The following is an 18,212-nucleotide window of genomic DNA, read 5'->3' as shown; positions in this document are numbered from 1 at the left end:
GTTACTTTGCCACCAACTCGATTATTGTCTCACCGAAATCGCTTAATTTGTCTCGCGTATTGTTCGTACGATAATATGTTGGGCAATTATTTACGGGAACCTGGTTGAAAAGCAGGGTGCATTGGCCCTACCTGTTGACCCGCACTTCGCAACTTTGCTCGGCCGCCACAAGCAAATCCTACGACTCTGCGTGTTTTTTTCCCCCGAACAGAAATCCAGGTCACGCGCTTTTCATACAAGTATTTCGCCAGTTAACAGCAGTATTTTTTTTTTCATTTCGCGGCAGCCGCTCGATTGAGGTGTGTCGCATTCTGACGCATGAAAATGGCCCAAAGGGATGCGCCAGCCATGATCGATGCTCCATCCGATCGGAGACTACCGAAACTGCCCGTCAAATAATATATTCATAGCTTCCGGATGGTTGAACGCGACTCTCGAAATCCTCTGCCCCCCTCCCGCGCCGCCGCCCGCACCCCATGCTGCTGCCACCCTCTGCAACCACCCTCTATTCCGCGTATCACCCAACGCTGCATCCGCACGCAAATCGACTGTCGAATAATTATCGAAAATACACGGCTGAACAGCTTACCTCTCTCTCTTGCTCTGTGGCGGCAAGAGGAGAATCTCTCTCTCTCTCTCTCTCTCTCTCTCTCTTTCTCTCGTAATCTTCTCCTTTTTCTTTCTTTTTCCGCCTTCCGTTGTGTTCTCAGTGAACTGAAAGATGAAATAGATTAAAACGAGTATTTAACTGCGGACGAGAAAAGTAACGAGACGAATACGTTCTATAAAAAAACAAAAATAATTTATAGAAAATAATTTATAATTTAGAAGGTGGAGAAGTTGCGAGACTTTTCTAACGCAATTTCGTTGATTTAAGTACATGTACTCGTTCTCATAAATATTAGAACAGGGGTTCGTAAGTATCAGACGTCGAGTCAGGACTATTTCAAACGACGCTCGAAATTTGATATTTAAAGAAAGAGGACTTCTTTAAATTAGATAATTAACAGCTTTTTATCGTTTCATTTCGCAATTGTAATTAACTAATGACATAATGTATAAAATTAAAAATGATGTTGCAAATCGAATCTTAATGGATCGAAAATGGGCGAAACTGAAATGAAAAGTAATGATACGTTAAATTTGTCACGAAATTACTTTCAAACGACCTGAATAAAATAGTACGGTAAGTACTTTCCCATTAATCGTAGCTTTATAATTAAAGTCAGCTGGACGAATTACAAGGAAATTATAGTATATCCATTTTCAAAGCGTTTTATATATTTTAAACTGATGCAATTATTACAAACAAAATGTTATTCTCTAGAGGAAATTTCAGATAACGAGCAGTTTGAATTTAAATAAAGTGTTGATGCGTAACAAAGCAAAAAATGGAAATTCATTAGAAGTTGAAGTACAACTTAATATTTATGTAGTCAATGGGAGTAGATACCTTCTGAACGACTTTTTAAATCTTTAATTAACTTCGTCCTGACATTTAATTAAGCTTTAAATAGTATTACGCTTAAACTAGCAAGCACGTTCCAAGCGGCTTTCAAATCATTCGCGGAAGTAATCTGGAAAGTTATGAAGAAACATGGAAACTTAATCCCTAAGTTTCTACCGAATATTTCTAGCACGTGAATTCTAAAAAAAGCGACGTAAATACTTAAAGATATTCTATCGAAGAAATTTGGAACTACGTTTACATCGTGTTTTGAAAATACGCGAAATTATGCTTTGGCGACAACGATCGAATCAGTTTAGTCTTGATTAAACTAGTTTTGATCGTTAAATAATTAAATTTTATCGTTATATGACAAAAGTAAAATTAGTATAAACCACTAGTACACATTTTATACTAAAATTTACCTTAAACGTGTTACCTTAAATAATCTAATTACGCAAAATGTGATAACCACAATAGAAAATAAAATATTGACAAACAGATACTCCTTTACGTAATGTTTTGCAAGTTGTAAAGGAGACAGAGGCTCGTCACACAGACGGAACGCATTCCCTAGGCGGTATACCGTTCATCTAGATATCACGATAGGAGGTCCTGTTCGTTGTAATCGGGTAGAAAACTCAATCGCGATCTGACTTTCGCATCAGTTGATCCACTCGTTGTTATTGATTCGATTTTGAATAGGTGGTTACGGATAAAGAGAAAAGATTTGGTTTTTCGGTGTACCACGAGCAAACAGTCCTACGACAGATCGTTGATCCTCGTTTTAAAGAACTGTTCCTCCGTAGCGATATTCTCGTAGCGTTTTTGTAACAAGAACGTTGTGATTATTCGTACGCGATTAGATAGGACTTGAAACGTACAAGCCGAACGAGAAGATACATTCAGTTGCTGTTCTCTGCAAATTAATCGAAGGACTCTTCGTGTGACCCTGCTTTTCTGGGGCACGTGCCCATGGGTATCGGTATTTCGGGGTACGTTAATACCTCACTATCCAGACGGATAGAGAGAGAACAGAGCGAAACATCCACTCCTGTACATTGTTTGCGGCTTGGAATCAATAAAAGCATAGCTTTAGGCGACGGTGGTCACCATGGCAACCAGAGACCCATCCGTGTACCTTGCTTCTCTCTCCCTCGTCTTCTCTCTTCACACACATACAAACATACATACACTCATACCCGTACACGCACCCTTTCCTCTTCATTCCTCCCGCAATTTCTCTCTCGTTCTCTTTCCTTGCCTCTCTTCGTACATGTATACCATACCTATTCTCCTTCGTTCTCTGTTCCTAACTCGTGAACGTCCCTTTCCTTTCTCCTTTTTTCCTCCCGACGCTCTCTATTTCGTTCCCTTTTTGCCATTTTCTTTTTTCATCTTTTTAACTTTGATCCTTGCACACGTAACGTCTAATTCTCTGTTTTCCTCTCTATTCCCTGTTTTCGCATACTTTTCTCTCCCTGTGTTTTCCCCTTCCTCCATTTTCCTTTGCTCGTTCACCCTCCGCCCGCTCCTCCACCTTTCCTTTGAACACGTTAGCCATATTTTCGCTTTTCCACCCTCTCTCCACTGTATTCCACCGATTCTCTATTCCGTTCATCTTCTCATTTTTCTCCCTTTTTTCGCTCACCTTTTCTGCCTCTATTTTGTCCGCGTCGGCGCAAACCGAACGCACGGTCCTTTATTTTCTGAACTGTCGTTCAACTACACATGTACATATTATATATATATATATATATATATATATATATATATATATATATATATTATATACGTGTCTATATTATAGCTCGTTTTTGATTCTCCTGTTTTTAATTGTCTCTTTGAACTTGCAATTCGTTAAAGCATGTTTCTATGTATCGATCCCATGGGCATTTACTTTTAATTATCTTTAGAATTGACTTCGCGGTCACCTTTCTATCGCTGCACCTGAACATAAATTTTCAAATATATGTACAGTGAATCACGAAAGTATCTGAACAGTCAATTATTCGTTACAATCGACAAACCATAATATCTAAAGGTTAGCTTGACAATAGTTTGACGATGAAATATCAGCATTCTGCTATTTTATCATTAGGAACTTAATGAAATAATCGGTTAGTTAAAAAAAAAACGAATAAGAGATGTCTATACCTTCATTTTCAGCCAATTTTTTATCTTGATGGATTTTGCCGCATCTCACAATTTTAGGAAAAAATGAGCCATCATAGAAAACCAAAGTATAATGTAATTTATACAGGAAAAGTGCATCGAACGCAATGTAAAATATATCGACAATGAACAGTTAAAAAATATTTTTCAAAATGTATTTTATTTTTAATACCGACTATGTGGTAAAGAATATCGGCTTTAATCAACTGAGAGCTTCATTTTTTCAACTCGAGAGTGAAAATAATAATTATTTTCTTCTAACAAAAGAAAAATAATTAAAGTATATTAAATATATTAATTGAATGCAAAAATTTGAATTAAAAATCTAAATTAGAAGAGCTTTTAAATTTTAAGTATCATATATAATATATGGAATGCAACATACTTATGTATACTATATACATATATATATATATATATATATATGTTTACTTAAATATATAAAATATACGATAAAAGAGCAATAAATTACGTGATCTACAATCAAAATATTAAAATACATAAAAAAACGAGAATCAGAAAATAAAATTACAAAACAATTTTTTACCTACAAGATGAAGGTTGATTGTATTGTATAGACAATAATTTGTGCATTAAAATGATGAAATAAAACAAACTATTCCATTCCAGTTTAACGTATTTTCTTAAAATTTATTGAGTTCTGAAAGAGTTGATCCACTGAGGACCGAGTAATGATAGAACGCGTAAATTTGTATGACTTCGAAACAAGGTAGTTTATCATAGTGTAATAGAAACTTTAATTCATAAAATAAAACTTCATAAAATAGAACTTCATAAAATAAAAGAAGACTGAACTTAACTTATAACCCACATTATTGTAATCGCGCATATTCCAACGATACCATTTGAGGGTTAGGACTGTTCACACGCAGGGGTAGTGACTCTTCAATTTTTAGTATGCATTGGATCCTTGTTTCCGAAAGATATTTTCTATAAAGTTCAAAAGTAAAATAACCCGCTCTAAGGAAAAACGGCAGCGAGCAACTCTTCAAATACGCAAACTCCATAAAGAACGTCGATAAATGTCACGCGCTTTACGGAAGTGACAACCCAGTTGAAAACATTGTCGAAAAGATCGACCGAGAAAAATCGAACGAAAGTTCGACCTATATTCGTAGGCCAATAACTGATAGATAGTCCACGGCAAATCCAGGTAAAGAGCACGTTCTACTTATTAATTTAATTACGCGTATTAAATTCATACGATTTAAGTAGAAGAGAATATTCATTTGGTCTCGTCTCAAATTAAGGTTAGGTTAGAATAACCTGATCCGAGCTAAAATAGGGGTTGACTTCTACTTCTTCGATTCGAGATTACGTTTCGATAGTCACGGATGCTGAATCTTAAAAGCTAGAGGGCGGGTTTTTAAAAATATACATTATCGCTCGAAAGTATCCGAACATTTGCTCGTCTTTAACAAGATGTTAAGATTTAATTACATATATGAATGACAAGTAAAAATTATGTACTGACAAGTAATTACTACGTTCTGTATTATTATTCTACCATTATGATGTAACAAAATCGTACGAAAATTATATTAGTATATAAGCATAAATTTTAGAGCGTGTTTTAAAAATAATATGCGTTAATGACATCATTTTTCTTTACTTTTCAGCTTATGGACTTGATTAGTACGACTTCTGAGCGGCTCATTTAATATTTGAACAATGCAATAGAATTTTCCAATAGTGCATATGTTACTTGTATCGAAGTACATTGTATAGCGACATAATATATTTGAATATTTGAGGTTCTTGATCTGAACGATATTCTGCGGAAAAAATCTGGAGCGGTCACAGGTCCCCTGTAAGGCGACACAGGTACATATGGGCTCTTTCAGTGAATGGACCAAATGATATAAATTATTTATAGATTTCGACACCAAAGCGCGGGGAGGGAATCGAGGGTGTACTGTTCCAACTGGGGTGTATACCCCGGGGGGGTCCACTTGCATCAAAAGCCCCTCGAGGCCCCCTCAACATATGCATTTTCACTCGACCACCGTAAGCCTATATAAAATTGATTTCTAAGTACCCTGGATTTCCTGTCAATCTCGCGTGTCTTTTAACACCTATCTTCGTTTGTTCTCTACACAAATCTTCGAGTGTTCAGTTTGAGTGCAAACATGACTGAAAACGACACTTTCGTTTGCTCTTTCTTTCCTGTTGACGCTCTTTGCAAATGACTATAATACTGATACGATGATATCGCCTGTACTTTTAGATGTTTCAAAAATTTCAATTAATTTCATTCGCTTCAAAACTTTTCGTAATAAACCTTCATATAAAATCTGATTATTTTAACACACATAAGTAGTATAAACGACCATTTTGATAAATCCAGTCCTTAAAGAAACAATAAATTTAATATAACAGAGAGATATTATTTTAGCCGCATTAAATTTTATTTGTCGGAGACTAAACTAGAAGAAGAAAGGCGGAATGCATAGACTTTTAGTGTACACGTCTCATAGGGGTTTAACTGATCGCAAAGTTCCTGACGAGTGATGTGTAGCAAATTTGAAGACGGGCCCAGAGCATCGTACGCTGTACCCCCCGGGGTCCAATCTAAATCAATGGGCTTGTGGGTAATCGCATAATAATTACTAGAACCCCCTCTACCGTCCATCTGTCGCTAGCCAAGGGGTGTTCAACCCCTACAAGTGGCAGTGTGCAATGTCACGGCAACATAGACGATCAGAGTGTCTCAGCAGGTCCTATTGTTGTTGACCATTGTAAAAAATATCACGCAGTGTCACATATTTCCTCGGTTTTCGCGCGTTGTTTAAAATTTTTGTCGAATGCATAACACACATATACTAGCAATTTAAGGAAATAGTGCATTACACATAATTGTAATTGTAATCTGTTTGATAAAGTATAACATACTGATAGTAATCCTCTCGTGAGGATCTCGATCGCCTTAATAAAAAAAATATGTGTATATAATGATTACGAAAAACTCTTTATTAAACTGTTACAGACAAACAAATGATACCTACAATTCTGATCGGTTTATTCGTCGGATTTTGTGATGGTTTACGTGGACCTCATCATCCACGAAGTCCTGTCTCTCATCACCATTATGTCCCCCAGAAAGATGTTAAAATAACGCAAGATGCACAACTACTACAGGATGCTACGTTAGTTAACACTTAACTCATTTACTTGAGTATCATAATTTTATTTAAGTATGTGTTCGTTTTTTCACTTTGTTATTGTTTTATCTTTACTCTAGTTTTAAACTTCTAACAATTTTGCATTTTTAGAATTTAATATTGCAATAATCAACAAACATTATTTTTATCGTCAATTATTTTGCGCATTTCCAGTATTATTTACCTTATCCATATTTGTATAATTTTTATATAGTTTTTACCACTGCGAAAGCTCGAAATATAAGGATTAAAATTTCAGCCACTTAAAAGAAGACATAGGATCAATGGCGGATCAATTGGACTTTTCGAACATGACTGAACAAGAAATCGAATTCCATTACTTCAAGTACGTCTGTAATACTAATAATATATTATATTTTCAGTGCTACAGTAAATAATTTGCACATCTTAGTAATATCGTTATCAGTCATTATTGTGAAGAATTTCCTAAAGGAAATATGCTCGGTTATCTCTCGTAAATTAAATATTTTTATTGACTAGCAAATTTATTCGTATTTTCTTTCTTTTTTATGTATCAAAAATTATTTTTATATCTAAATTTTCATTCAGAGTTCACGATATCGACAATAATGCTAAATTGGATGGATTAGAAATTCTCTATGCGATTCAACATACGTTTCACGAGAACAGACTCGCCAATGCTGAACGTGAAAGTTCGAGTGAAAATACCAGAACCATGGATTACGAAGATGATTTGCCTTGGATCGTAGGTGCGTATATCCACAATTATGTATTCGAATTAGAACAAATTTCGTAATAGAAATATAGAAATTAAGATATGAAATACTGAAAATGTAATAATTATTTCTGTTATAAAGAACTTGTAGACAGAGTACTGAGGGAAGATGACTTAGATCATGATGGATACCTTGGATATATTGAGTATGTACTTGGAAGACAAAGAGATCACATTGCTCAAGCAAAACGGAATAACAAATTGGAGAATTAAAAGCACATCTAGTACAACGCCTTTGGCCGATGAAATAATTAATAGAATCCTGTATAACATATAAATTTATGTCAAAAACATACGAAAAACAAGACCTTTTGTTTCTTTCTAATTAATTGATTTGTAACAATTGTCTTCAACTAAAATGTACAAAAACTGTAATTTTTAATACAATCCATTTTAATCTGCAAAACAGTATATTATTTATTTCAGGTAATTAAAAAATCATCCTGTATACTACAATAATAAATAATCAAATTTTTTCCATACATACCATGCAATGACTCGTCAAATATTGTTATTTTTTTGATTAAGAAATACTCGATATATTAATTCTATTTTCGTTAAAAATTGTTATGATTACTTTAATTATTATGTTATATGATTGTAATATTGTATAAATATACAAATATTGAAAAAATTGTAATATAAACATACCTTTTTTATACACATATATCAAAATTAAGATAGCAGTAATACTTTTATGAACCTTTGAGCTTTAGTATTTATTTTTTTATTGATTTTTATACATATTATTTAAAATATGTGATTATTCCAAAATACATAATGGATTTTCTGTTACAAGAAGACATTTTTCCCAAAGATCTTTAACTATCTGTATCTGTTAAATAAAAATAATTTAAAATATTAAATTATTTGTTGAATAGAAATAATAGAAAACATTCTATGTACAGTTGAGCCTTTCAAATTTGAACATAATTGTCTCTACTAGTTAAAATGCGAGAGACTCTCCTGTATTATGATGCTACTCTGAAATGATTTATGTAGTTTTCTGTTTACCTTATTATCTTCACTATCAATTGGCAAATCTTCTACGCGTATAAAGTCAGGATATCGCAATATCATATCTCGTATAGCAGGTACAAATTCTTCACCAACTTCTAAAAATTGTGGTTCATACTCGTGATATTCTTTAGAATTTTCACTCGAATAATATATCCTAAATGTCTCATCCTCTTTAATTAACCTAATAATAAGAAATAAAACTTTTGAATAGTAGTTTTGTTCCAGTATAAATTTTCGAAATTTAACGTCATAATTGTATGATTTTTTAATGCAAAATCAATCAAAATTTTCAAATATTAAACTTACAAACAATTAACTTATAATTCTAAAAAATTAGGGAATAACTCAAATTACCTTATACAATGAGACCTTAATAATCGAATTCTAGTATCAGGTTCTATCTCTACCCTGTTTTCAACAATTCCATTTTCAATCATCTTTTCGCCATCTTGAACAGCAGAGCATTCCTGTTCACTTTCAGAAATAATAGGTGGTAAACAATCATGAATATGATTTTTTGCCATTAAATCTGCAGCTTTATCTATGTCAATATATTCTATTAATTTATTAAATAAATGTTTTATTCTTTCCTTGAACTCATCCTTGGCACTGTTCTGAATATCAGAATATGCAAATCCACATTGTCTTAGGTAATCAATAGGTAATCCCTTTCGAAATTCACTATCTGCTTCTATAGCAGTTGTTAATGCATTTGGAAGTAACTTCTCCAAAAAGTCACCCCAACTGTTTTTTTGGTAAACACTTAATGTAATATGGAGACTATGTGTATTGTCAATAGTTTCACCTTGATGAATCGTTCCTCGTGGAAAATATAACAAATCTCCTGCATTTACAACTGTATCTAATATAGGTTCACCAATCTCAGATTGTGAGAAATTCTTCGAGGAATACCTTGGCAAATATTCATTTTCATTCCGTGGTTTGTACAATCTCCATCTCTTTTTACCTTCAATTTGTAATATAAAGGCTTCAATATCGTCATAATGTGGAGCAAAACCTTGGCTATTAGGGGGTGTTAAATAGGAATTTGCACCAACAAAGCAGCCAAAAAATTCTTGTAGCGTGGCTGAAAATAATAAATATCTTTCATTATAGAACTGAGAAGTTATGTTCCATATGTTTATATAAAAAAATGTTTATGTTATAAATATTCTCTTCATAAAAAATACCATTTAAGGAATGTAACTTTGGTATGTATGTTTGTGGATTTAACATTCTAACAGAACATCCATTCATATAATAGTCCCAAACAACGCTTGGAATTGCACGGCCAACAGGATTATGCGTTTCTCTTACACCATTTTCATACGAGGTAATATCAATATTTTTCGTAAATAAAATATGAGATTCCCTTAATATTTTATCCAACATTGGAGTAGACATAAGCAATTTATAATACTTATGAAAATTTCTCTTTACATGGACAGGTGTTTTTTCCCAATTATTTCTGGAAAAAGAAATGGTATATCACTCATTAACTTATTAATTATTGTTAATTACAAGTACATATAATTTGTAACTATTTTTAACTTACTCAAAAAAATCTTCTACTTTCATAGGATGTATTAACCATTCAAACATCGAGCGACTTGTTATTAGTGGATTCTCATGATTTTCTTCAGTTATGTTACAATTGGCATAAGCAGTCTTTCGAGTATTCTTTTTTATTAATATTTTGCTTTTAATTTGTTTCTGTTGCTTCTGTTTAATCTGTTTCATTTTCGCAACACCGCTATTTACCATTAAAACAGAATTTCTTAATTTTTTTTTTGATTCAATTTTCCTTGAACTAGGAATTATAGCCATTTTTTTATCTCCTTTATGTATTGATTTTTGAATTGATTTATTTTTCTTAGAAGACACAAAAGAATTAGTCTTTTTAGATATTAGATTATTCTTTCCATTTACATTTTGAATTTTATTTATTGTTCTTGGAATCTTATTTATCTCTTGATCACTTTTATGCACAGGTGCTTGTTTTGCCTTTCTTCGTATTTTCAAATGTGCATCATTTTTTAAACCTACTCGTTTTTCTGGAAGACTGTGTTTTCTCTTTAATCTCTTTGAATTTGATGATAATTCTGCATTTTTACGTTTCATAGCATACATTGCAAATGCAGATGTTGGTTCCTGACATTTAAGCATCTATAATTATTAAATGAAATTATGTAAATAGTACAGAAATAGAAATTATGTAAATACAACAATAAAGACATATAAATATAATGATAAATAACTATAGTATATATTTAACTTGCATATTATAATCAACAAAGTAATTTATACTACAATAGTAATTTATAATCTACAAATAAACAGTGTAACCGGCGAATTATAGGTTATATTGTAATGTTTTATCAATATGATAATACAATATTACTTTTTAACATTACCGTGAAATGTACACATCTACATGAACTTTATGATTATAATCCGATCAAATTTAGCAGCTAGCTAATATTATTGTTGCCATAAAAACTCTCAAATTGAATTTATCACTGTCACAAGGTCATAAGTTACTACTTACAACCACGGTCCTGCCACAACACGTGGTTATACCAGATAGATAGCAGTTTTAAACATTCAATTGGAAGCGGCATTCAATTTATAATATTTCTTATAAGGAAATGGATTCCCCATGAATCAAAAAATACAATTAGCATCATTTTCAATTTTGATTTGATTAACGAAGATTTCTGATATTTTCAGAGAAGAATTTTTCAGACGCTTCCAGTGGTTGTACGAAGGGACTGGGACATAACAATTAGATCTCTTTTGTCGAAGAACTTTATTGTTGTAGTTTCTTTGTCTTCTTTTTCTATTTTATTTATTACATAACGTTTTCTTATCTGACAAATTTTACTTTTACATCCAGTATTCGTAGTTAATAATTAATAATAAAAATAGAATAACACAAAAGTATGATCATTACTTTATACTAAATACTTTTACTTGTTTATTCACATATACATGATTTTAGAATCATAGGCTTTTTGTTTTTATTAATAAATTGTTTATATATATATATATATATATTATATCTAGTAATTAAAATGTAAAGCGATGAAATGAGGTAAAATTGTATCTTTTACATAAACGATATATATATATCCATAAGAAGAAAAGAAATACTCTATACGTGTACTGGAAATTGAACAATCATTTTGATAATGCACAATATTTCATTCGTAATATCGTACAACGATAATTAATAAATCAGTGCACAAGCTAAATATCGATATATTAAGAATGAAATTTAATCGTTAATGACACACAATGCACATTATTCCTATTGAAAATTAATTGCTAAACACTTATAAATATATTTTATACTACACGTATGTATATAGATGTGTGTATAGATATAGATGTCGGCGTATTGGTATCTTACGATTAATAAATAACATTTTTCCCGGCATTTTGATAAAACTTTTTAACAGATATACTTAAGTACATACTTTCAGTGTGCAATCGATAGTAAACTAGCAACACGTCTCTTAACAAATATCTATTCACCTAAATATAAGCGCCTTATTGTTATCAGTCGCATTTCGACATGTTTTCACGATGAATTTTTCGTATCCCAAGCGCATTATCCTTAAGGTGACCATCCCCCATCGCAGAATATGTACAATTTGTGACATTTCTATCGTAATTTTGATTTTATTTACAACCCTTTTAACAACCCTTACTCTTTGTAATCATGAACGACCGCGAAGATATTTATTTTTTCATTCCTCCGAAAACTGCAAATTCAGATTTTCTAAATGTAAATACGAAGCAACAACTTGATCGTAACCGACAAAACGACCGAGAAATGAAATAGATGTAACCATTTTAAGTAACTATTCTACTGTAAAATGACAAAAAAGAAAAAAGACATAAGAAAGTTCAAGTGCAAAAAATTAATTTCAGATTGTTTTATTGGTGCTAGAATCCATGTCATAATACAGCTATTTCATATTACACGTATCCGAACCCTCTACAATTCTCTATAACTTCCGTACATTTCGTGTGACTCGTGTTTATGACAAAATAGATCCGAACAATGATTCCTAAAATTGTCTAGCGAGTCTAAAAGTATAGAATGATAAAAATATATAGAGTGTACATTTATGCACGAACGTAAAATCGTAAAACCACAAATGCTTCGTCGTTGAGTCGACATCTTTAAAAATTATACGACAGAAGGAATGTCCGAAATGACCTTGAGTTTCTATTCTTTAAACTGGTCTATTTTACTTAGAAATATGTATCTCCGAAAACTTACCAGACGGTCAACTATGTTTCAACGATGATCATTATATTATATATCAAGGAATTTGTTATACACACATACATGTACTTGGGGATTCACGAGCCAACGTTTTCAAATTTTTGTATAAAGTCATTTCTGAACGCTTCCGTATATACTCGGCTTATACAAAACTTTAAAGACTTAAAACTACAAAAAGAAGCATTCGGGAAAGATTACATCAATTTTTCTAGCTCGACTGCCGTGAAGCGAAACTGCGCACACCTTTAAAATCTAATTAAATATTTTTAAAACCTTCTACATACCGTCTTATTCTTAATTATAGTAATACCCATAATACGAACATTTATTCGAAAGAATCGTCCTATTTTATAATATGTATGTTTAGAACGATAATTGCACAGTGGTATATGTTACAACGATATTTACAGTAGTCTCGGAAACAAACAAATTTTTCCTAAGGTTCCTTGCTCGAACCTTACCTGGATTGTAGAGGGCTAACGAGATGCGTCATTATATTATATAATAATATGCAACTCACACAACACGTTACATACATATTATATAGAAACTGGAATACGTAATAGTTGTATTGTGCAATATGTAAATTTTTATTGTACGTGAAGGTTGGATGTCCAACTACGAAACTCAGAAAATGGTCACCTCGGTTTCTTAGATTTTTTGTTTTCACATACATGTATTACACGTTTCACTCTCGTTCTCGCATTTTCTCTTTCTCTCCCTTTCACTCTTTTTATTTCGAGGTTCTCTATCTTTCTTCCGCGCTCTTTCACGCTCTTTAAAATTTGAAAAATCTGTATTCGCATTAATAAATTCAAACTTATTACTTGCCACGTCGAATACGCGCAGATAAAGCGCCAGGCACTTGTAGATATAAGGAAGATTTATACAATTTTTTCTATCCAGTGGGACGTCGAATTTAGTTGAACAAGGCAGTTTGTAGGACGGACGACGTTGTTCTAATAATGTCACAATTATTTCGATGACGCGTATTTTATGTTTTCTTCTTCTTTTTTTAAATCGTCCTCAAAACGTGTATAAATAAGCCATACGCTTAGCGTCCTGATCGCGTAACGTATCATATTCTGGAAAGTTTACGAGCAAACTTGAGTGAAAATAAATAACAATTTCAAATGATAAAATAATAATGTCCATCGTTCCAAAATCCATTATTTAATTCTAAATTCGATTAAAAAACTAAACAAGCACCTGCTATTACAAAGTTATCTATCTGTAATTTGCGAAAGTTCGTATTGTTTAGAACGCAAAAAATAAACATACCAGTAAACGTACATAACATATATTTAAAACGATACAAAACCCAAAAATTACTTCTATAAAAAAATCTTCCATATAAATAAAGCCTTTGAGAAGTGTAATTTTTTGCAAATAAACATTTCGATTATTTCTTTTTGGATTTGTATCTTTTTTTTTTCAAAATCCAACAGGTACAGTAGTATTCGAACGTTTCCCTCGCTTTCACACTCTTAATATTAAAAAAAAAAAAAAAAAAAAAATAAAAACTAAAATAGTTCGCATAAAATGTTAGCCGATAAAAATTTTAAATAAAAGCTTCGAAAATAAGCGGTTGATGTCACGTCTTCGCTACAATTGGCATTTATCGTGGACTTTGACGATTCAAAGTTTCGACCATCGCGTCGCCTTTACCATCTTTTTATTTCTTCTATTTACATTGTTTACTGGTCGACGATACCCTTCGAGACAGCCAATTGTAGTTTAGATGCGCTCAACGTCGCTACTTTTACACTCTTCCGATTTATTCATTCGTAATCTTAATGTTTCCTCGCACAATTTTTCACCCGCTATATAGATGTAGTTAATAGAGTAGTGGTCAAAGACGCTGCTTCTAGTCAGCTTACAAAATTAGTTCCTCATTGAAAATTATATGTATAAAACGTTCATCGATTACAACAAATCACTAGACTGGATTGACACGATAATAAATGCTATTTTCATTTTAGTCGATAGATCACATTATACGTAAAGCTTGCAAAAAAGAAAGCCTTCAGCTTGCAAAAGAAACTCTTGTATTTGTTATATGTTTATGTGAATGTGCAAATGTTTGTGATACGTAAATATCGATTTTTTGAAATATCATCAAAGAAGAACAATCCTTTTTCGATAATCGAAACTCGTAAGAGAAAATTTGTTAATTAAACGTACTTTTAATTAAAATGGTTGAATTAACTTTCATCGAAGTTAAAAAATTAACAAATCTCATGAAATTTCCAGAAATCAGTTTTCCATCCATACGATCGATGATAATATTAAGCGTGGATGTGAAAGATTGATCGCTGATGCAATTAAAGGAATTTGCAAACTATCGATATTCTTGTAACGATAGAATTAAAGTCGTCCGAGAGGCTTCCTACAAACGGCAAACGTATTTAATTGCAATTTACATTACTTTGAAATCACAAATTTGCATAAACCTTTCCTTACAGTAATTAAGGTGCTCGAGCTCACTGGTACGAAAGGGTTAAAGAGAGCTCGTGCTTAAACACATAGCAACGTAATAGAAGGTGCGCAAACATCCTCTGAGATCACTGATGAAGAAGCGCGTGTAGACAAGAAATCAGAGCACGCTCAACAAGAAATTATACAAGTTAGCTTAGCCTATAAAGCGTTACTTTTACAGTCGGCTAATTATTATCATTGTCATTAATCATCATTGTTACTCGGTTACCCCCTTATTTCAATATGGTTATTCATGCGATACTCATATTCGCATTTTAAAACGGATTTAATTAGACAACCCTAAAACTACGATACTATATTATGATGAATCATAAAATTCATTGGGAACGACATCACTGAATTTGTTCAGGTTGCTGGCATTCTTAAAGCTAATATTTTTTTGTCATTTATACCCCTAAGCACCTTCACACGTGTATGTTTTTTGAGTGCTTAAGCGAAGTAAACTTATGCTATGATAAAGTTTTAACATTTTCACAAAGAAAAGGATAACGGCTAGTGGTTGGAACCTCGTAGGAAAAGCAAACAAAAAGTATTGGAAAAATATTATACAACTTCTTCGTGTATTATACGAAGCTATCGATTCTCTTGTTTCTTTCTTTATGTAAGTATATAGCGATGAACAGGCCACTTCTTGGACTATGTTTGGAAATATATCGTATATAGAAACATAAAAGAATGAGATTTAAAAGAGAATTCTTATTTTCAACGTTACGAATCTAAACATTACCAAATATGTTTGATTTAAATTAGAGAAAAAGACTAAAACAATAGTACAATTACGTTTAAAACAATGACACGTAGTCTCAAGAACGATCTGATAATACATGTAATTAATACGGTAGATAATTATTTATAAAATACATCCGATGTTTGATACGGTTTAAGAAACAATAAAAAAAAAGTTACGTATATAACACAAAATATAAAAGCAAACTAATTTAACAATTTACTATGTAAAACCATAAAAGTACTAATATACATTCTTGCTTCGGTGCAAATAGTTACCAATGTACATTCTACTGTTTTTGATAACCGTATGATCACTCAAGACATTCAAGTAAGATAAAAAGTTGGTAAAATATTTAATTTAGAAACGTTCTAAAAACGAGATAATAGTTTTTCATTATTTATACACAGTTCTGTATTGTCCGTACTAATATCTCTCTTCGTCACTATATACCCTAATTTCTATTTCCTTAAGACATTACAAGTATTTTTTTACAAGTATTACAAGTCGAATTATTTGCATTTCCTGGAAGTTGACCAATATCCGTTTAACATCGTACTAATCTCTATCGTAAACCTACGTAATATTTGTTGAAAATCATAATATTACAACGTCAAGGTCTTTGGTGGCGCTTTGCCAGTTACAAAGGCTAAAAGAAAGAATCACAATTTACCTACATGATTTTGTGCAGAGATAATGGTACAGTGGGATCGATAACGAATTAATATCTATACTGTAAAATGATTTGATAAACATTCAATGGTATCAATAATTCATAATTTATCGGAATCGAACTTGCTTAATTTTTATTAAGTTTATCGTTGAACGCCACTTAAAAACACTGACGATTACGATGATCTTTTGAGAACAAGATAAAGACATATCTCTTTCGAAGACGATACAGCTTATTAATTATATATACGAAATCACGAAAGTCATGATAATAGATCACGAAAATCGATCACTTGCAAATACAATTGATTGCGATGTAACCTGTAAAGCTCTTCGAAATACAAGGATATTTATCGTCACCTTACTCCTGGTGGTGTTGTATAATTCATATCTATTCTTTGCACATAGCATTTGTTAACAAATGCAGTACAGTTAATCTTCACATATGCATATATATATATGTATACGTAGATGTATATACATATATACGCATATATATATGTACACATATATATATTGTAGGTATACAAATATAAATTATTTGCCTTATCTTAAAATATTCGGGACTCGTGATAGGAAGTAAATTCTTGTTTTGTGAATAGACTCGGTTATTTTATTATATACTAAGTAAAGATCATTTAATAAACCTGTCTGTCTTTTCTAAATTGCCTCGTGATTTCTTGTAAGTGCAAATTTACAACATGCTGCGTAAATTCATGTACGTTATCAAAATTGAATTTTGATCGAAATATTATTTATTCAAATGTAACATTCTTTTTTATATCAGATGTAAAAGATCGATAAGCAATGTATAACTAATACGTGAATTCATCTTGTTAAAATAAGAATGACAAAAATCGTTCTTAACGTTCCACCTGTTGGCCGCCGAGCATTATTTACTAAATGGGATAGTGATGTATTGATAAATTACTGAGGTATATTTACAAATGGAGGCTAATTCTTGATCGGGCGCAGGAAAATATCAAATGTCAGCGCAAGCCCATAAGAAAAGAATCTCGTTAGAGAGGATTGCTTAGATCGAGATACGAAATGTGAATAATAAAATGACGAATACTTTACTTTAAACTACATAATTGATGAATGCTTTACTTTTGATCTTTTACTTCATCGATGTCAATTTTGGTATTTACTTGCGCACCGATTATATTTACACTGCAACATTTTGTAGCACTTAAATTGACTTAAATGTAATCTAGATCCATATGGCCTTATTACGATTCAAATCGATTCGTAATTCATTAATATTTAAACTTTTCATGTTCTACATTTTGGTATTTTCACACCCGTGAGAATAATAAATTTATTTTCTTTCCATTAGTCAGAACTCGTAACTTCTCTTTTACTTTCTATACTGATTATATTATTTGCTTCTGTTTACCTGCTGCCTTTAATTGCTTGGAACTGATTCAACCACT

At 31.9% G+C, this 18,212-nt stretch overlaps 2 protein-coding genes across 7 annotated transcripts; one reads left to right on the top strand and one right to left on the bottom strand.

Annotated features, from left to right (window-relative positions):
* The first annotated feature begins 4,639 nt into the window (after window positions 1–4,639).
* Window positions 4,640–7,967, top strand: LOC117216400 (multiple coagulation factor deficiency protein 2 homolog). 5 transcript variants are annotated; one of them, XM_033463085.1, is made up of 7 exons: window positions 4,640–4,796; window positions 5,263–5,453; window positions 5,520–5,650; window positions 6,630–6,789; window positions 7,064–7,150; window positions 7,375–7,535; window positions 7,644–7,967. In XM_033463085.1, the coding sequence occupies exons 4-7, from the start codon at window positions 6,638–6,640 to the stop codon at window positions 7,772–7,774; spliced, it is 531 nt and encodes a 176-aa protein (XP_033318976.1). In that variant the 5' UTR covers window positions 4,640–4,796; window positions 5,263–5,453; window positions 5,520–5,650; window positions 6,630–6,637; the 3' UTR covers window positions 7,775–7,967. The 5 variants fall into 5 exon arrangements, with proteins under 5 accessions (XP_033318976.1, XP_033318975.1, XP_033318974.1 ...); XM_033463084.1 differs by having other exon boundaries at window positions 5,263–5,467; XM_033463083.1 differs by lacking the exon at window positions 5,520–5,650 and having other exon boundaries at window positions 5,263–5,467.
* A 298-nt stretch (window positions 7,968–8,265) lies between these two features.
* On the bottom strand, window positions 8,266–11,154 carry LOC117216404 (ribosomal oxygenase 1). Of its 2 annotated transcripts, none has more exons than XM_033463091.1 (6): window positions 10,996–11,132; window positions 10,137–10,747; window positions 9,772–10,049; window positions 8,936–9,668; window positions 8,576–8,762; window positions 8,266–8,396 (listed from the first exon to the last, which is right to left on the bottom strand). In XM_033463091.1, exons 2-6 carry the CDS (start codon window positions 10,745–10,747, stop codon window positions 8,325–8,327), a joined length of 1,881 nt encoding a protein of 626 aa, XP_033318982.1. In that variant the 5' UTR covers window positions 10,996–11,132; the 3' UTR covers window positions 8,266–8,324. The 2 variants fall into 2 exon arrangements, with proteins under 2 accessions (XP_033318982.1, XP_033318983.1); XM_033463092.1 differs by having other exon boundaries at window positions 8,325–8,396; window positions 11,130–11,154.
* Window positions 11,155–18,212: the final 7,058 nt, after the last annotated feature.

The sequence above is a fragment of the Bombus bifarius genome, unplaced genomic scaffold (assembly GCF_011952205.1).
Source record: "Bombus bifarius isolate JDL3187 unplaced genomic scaffold, Bbif_JDL3187 scf7180000010271, whole genome shotgun sequence".
Lineage (NCBI taxonomy): Eukaryota > Metazoa > Arthropoda > Insecta > Hymenoptera > Apidae > Bombus > Bombus bifarius.
Note: the sequence above shows the minus strand (reverse complement) of the source record. Positions and strands in the feature narration are given on the sequence as shown.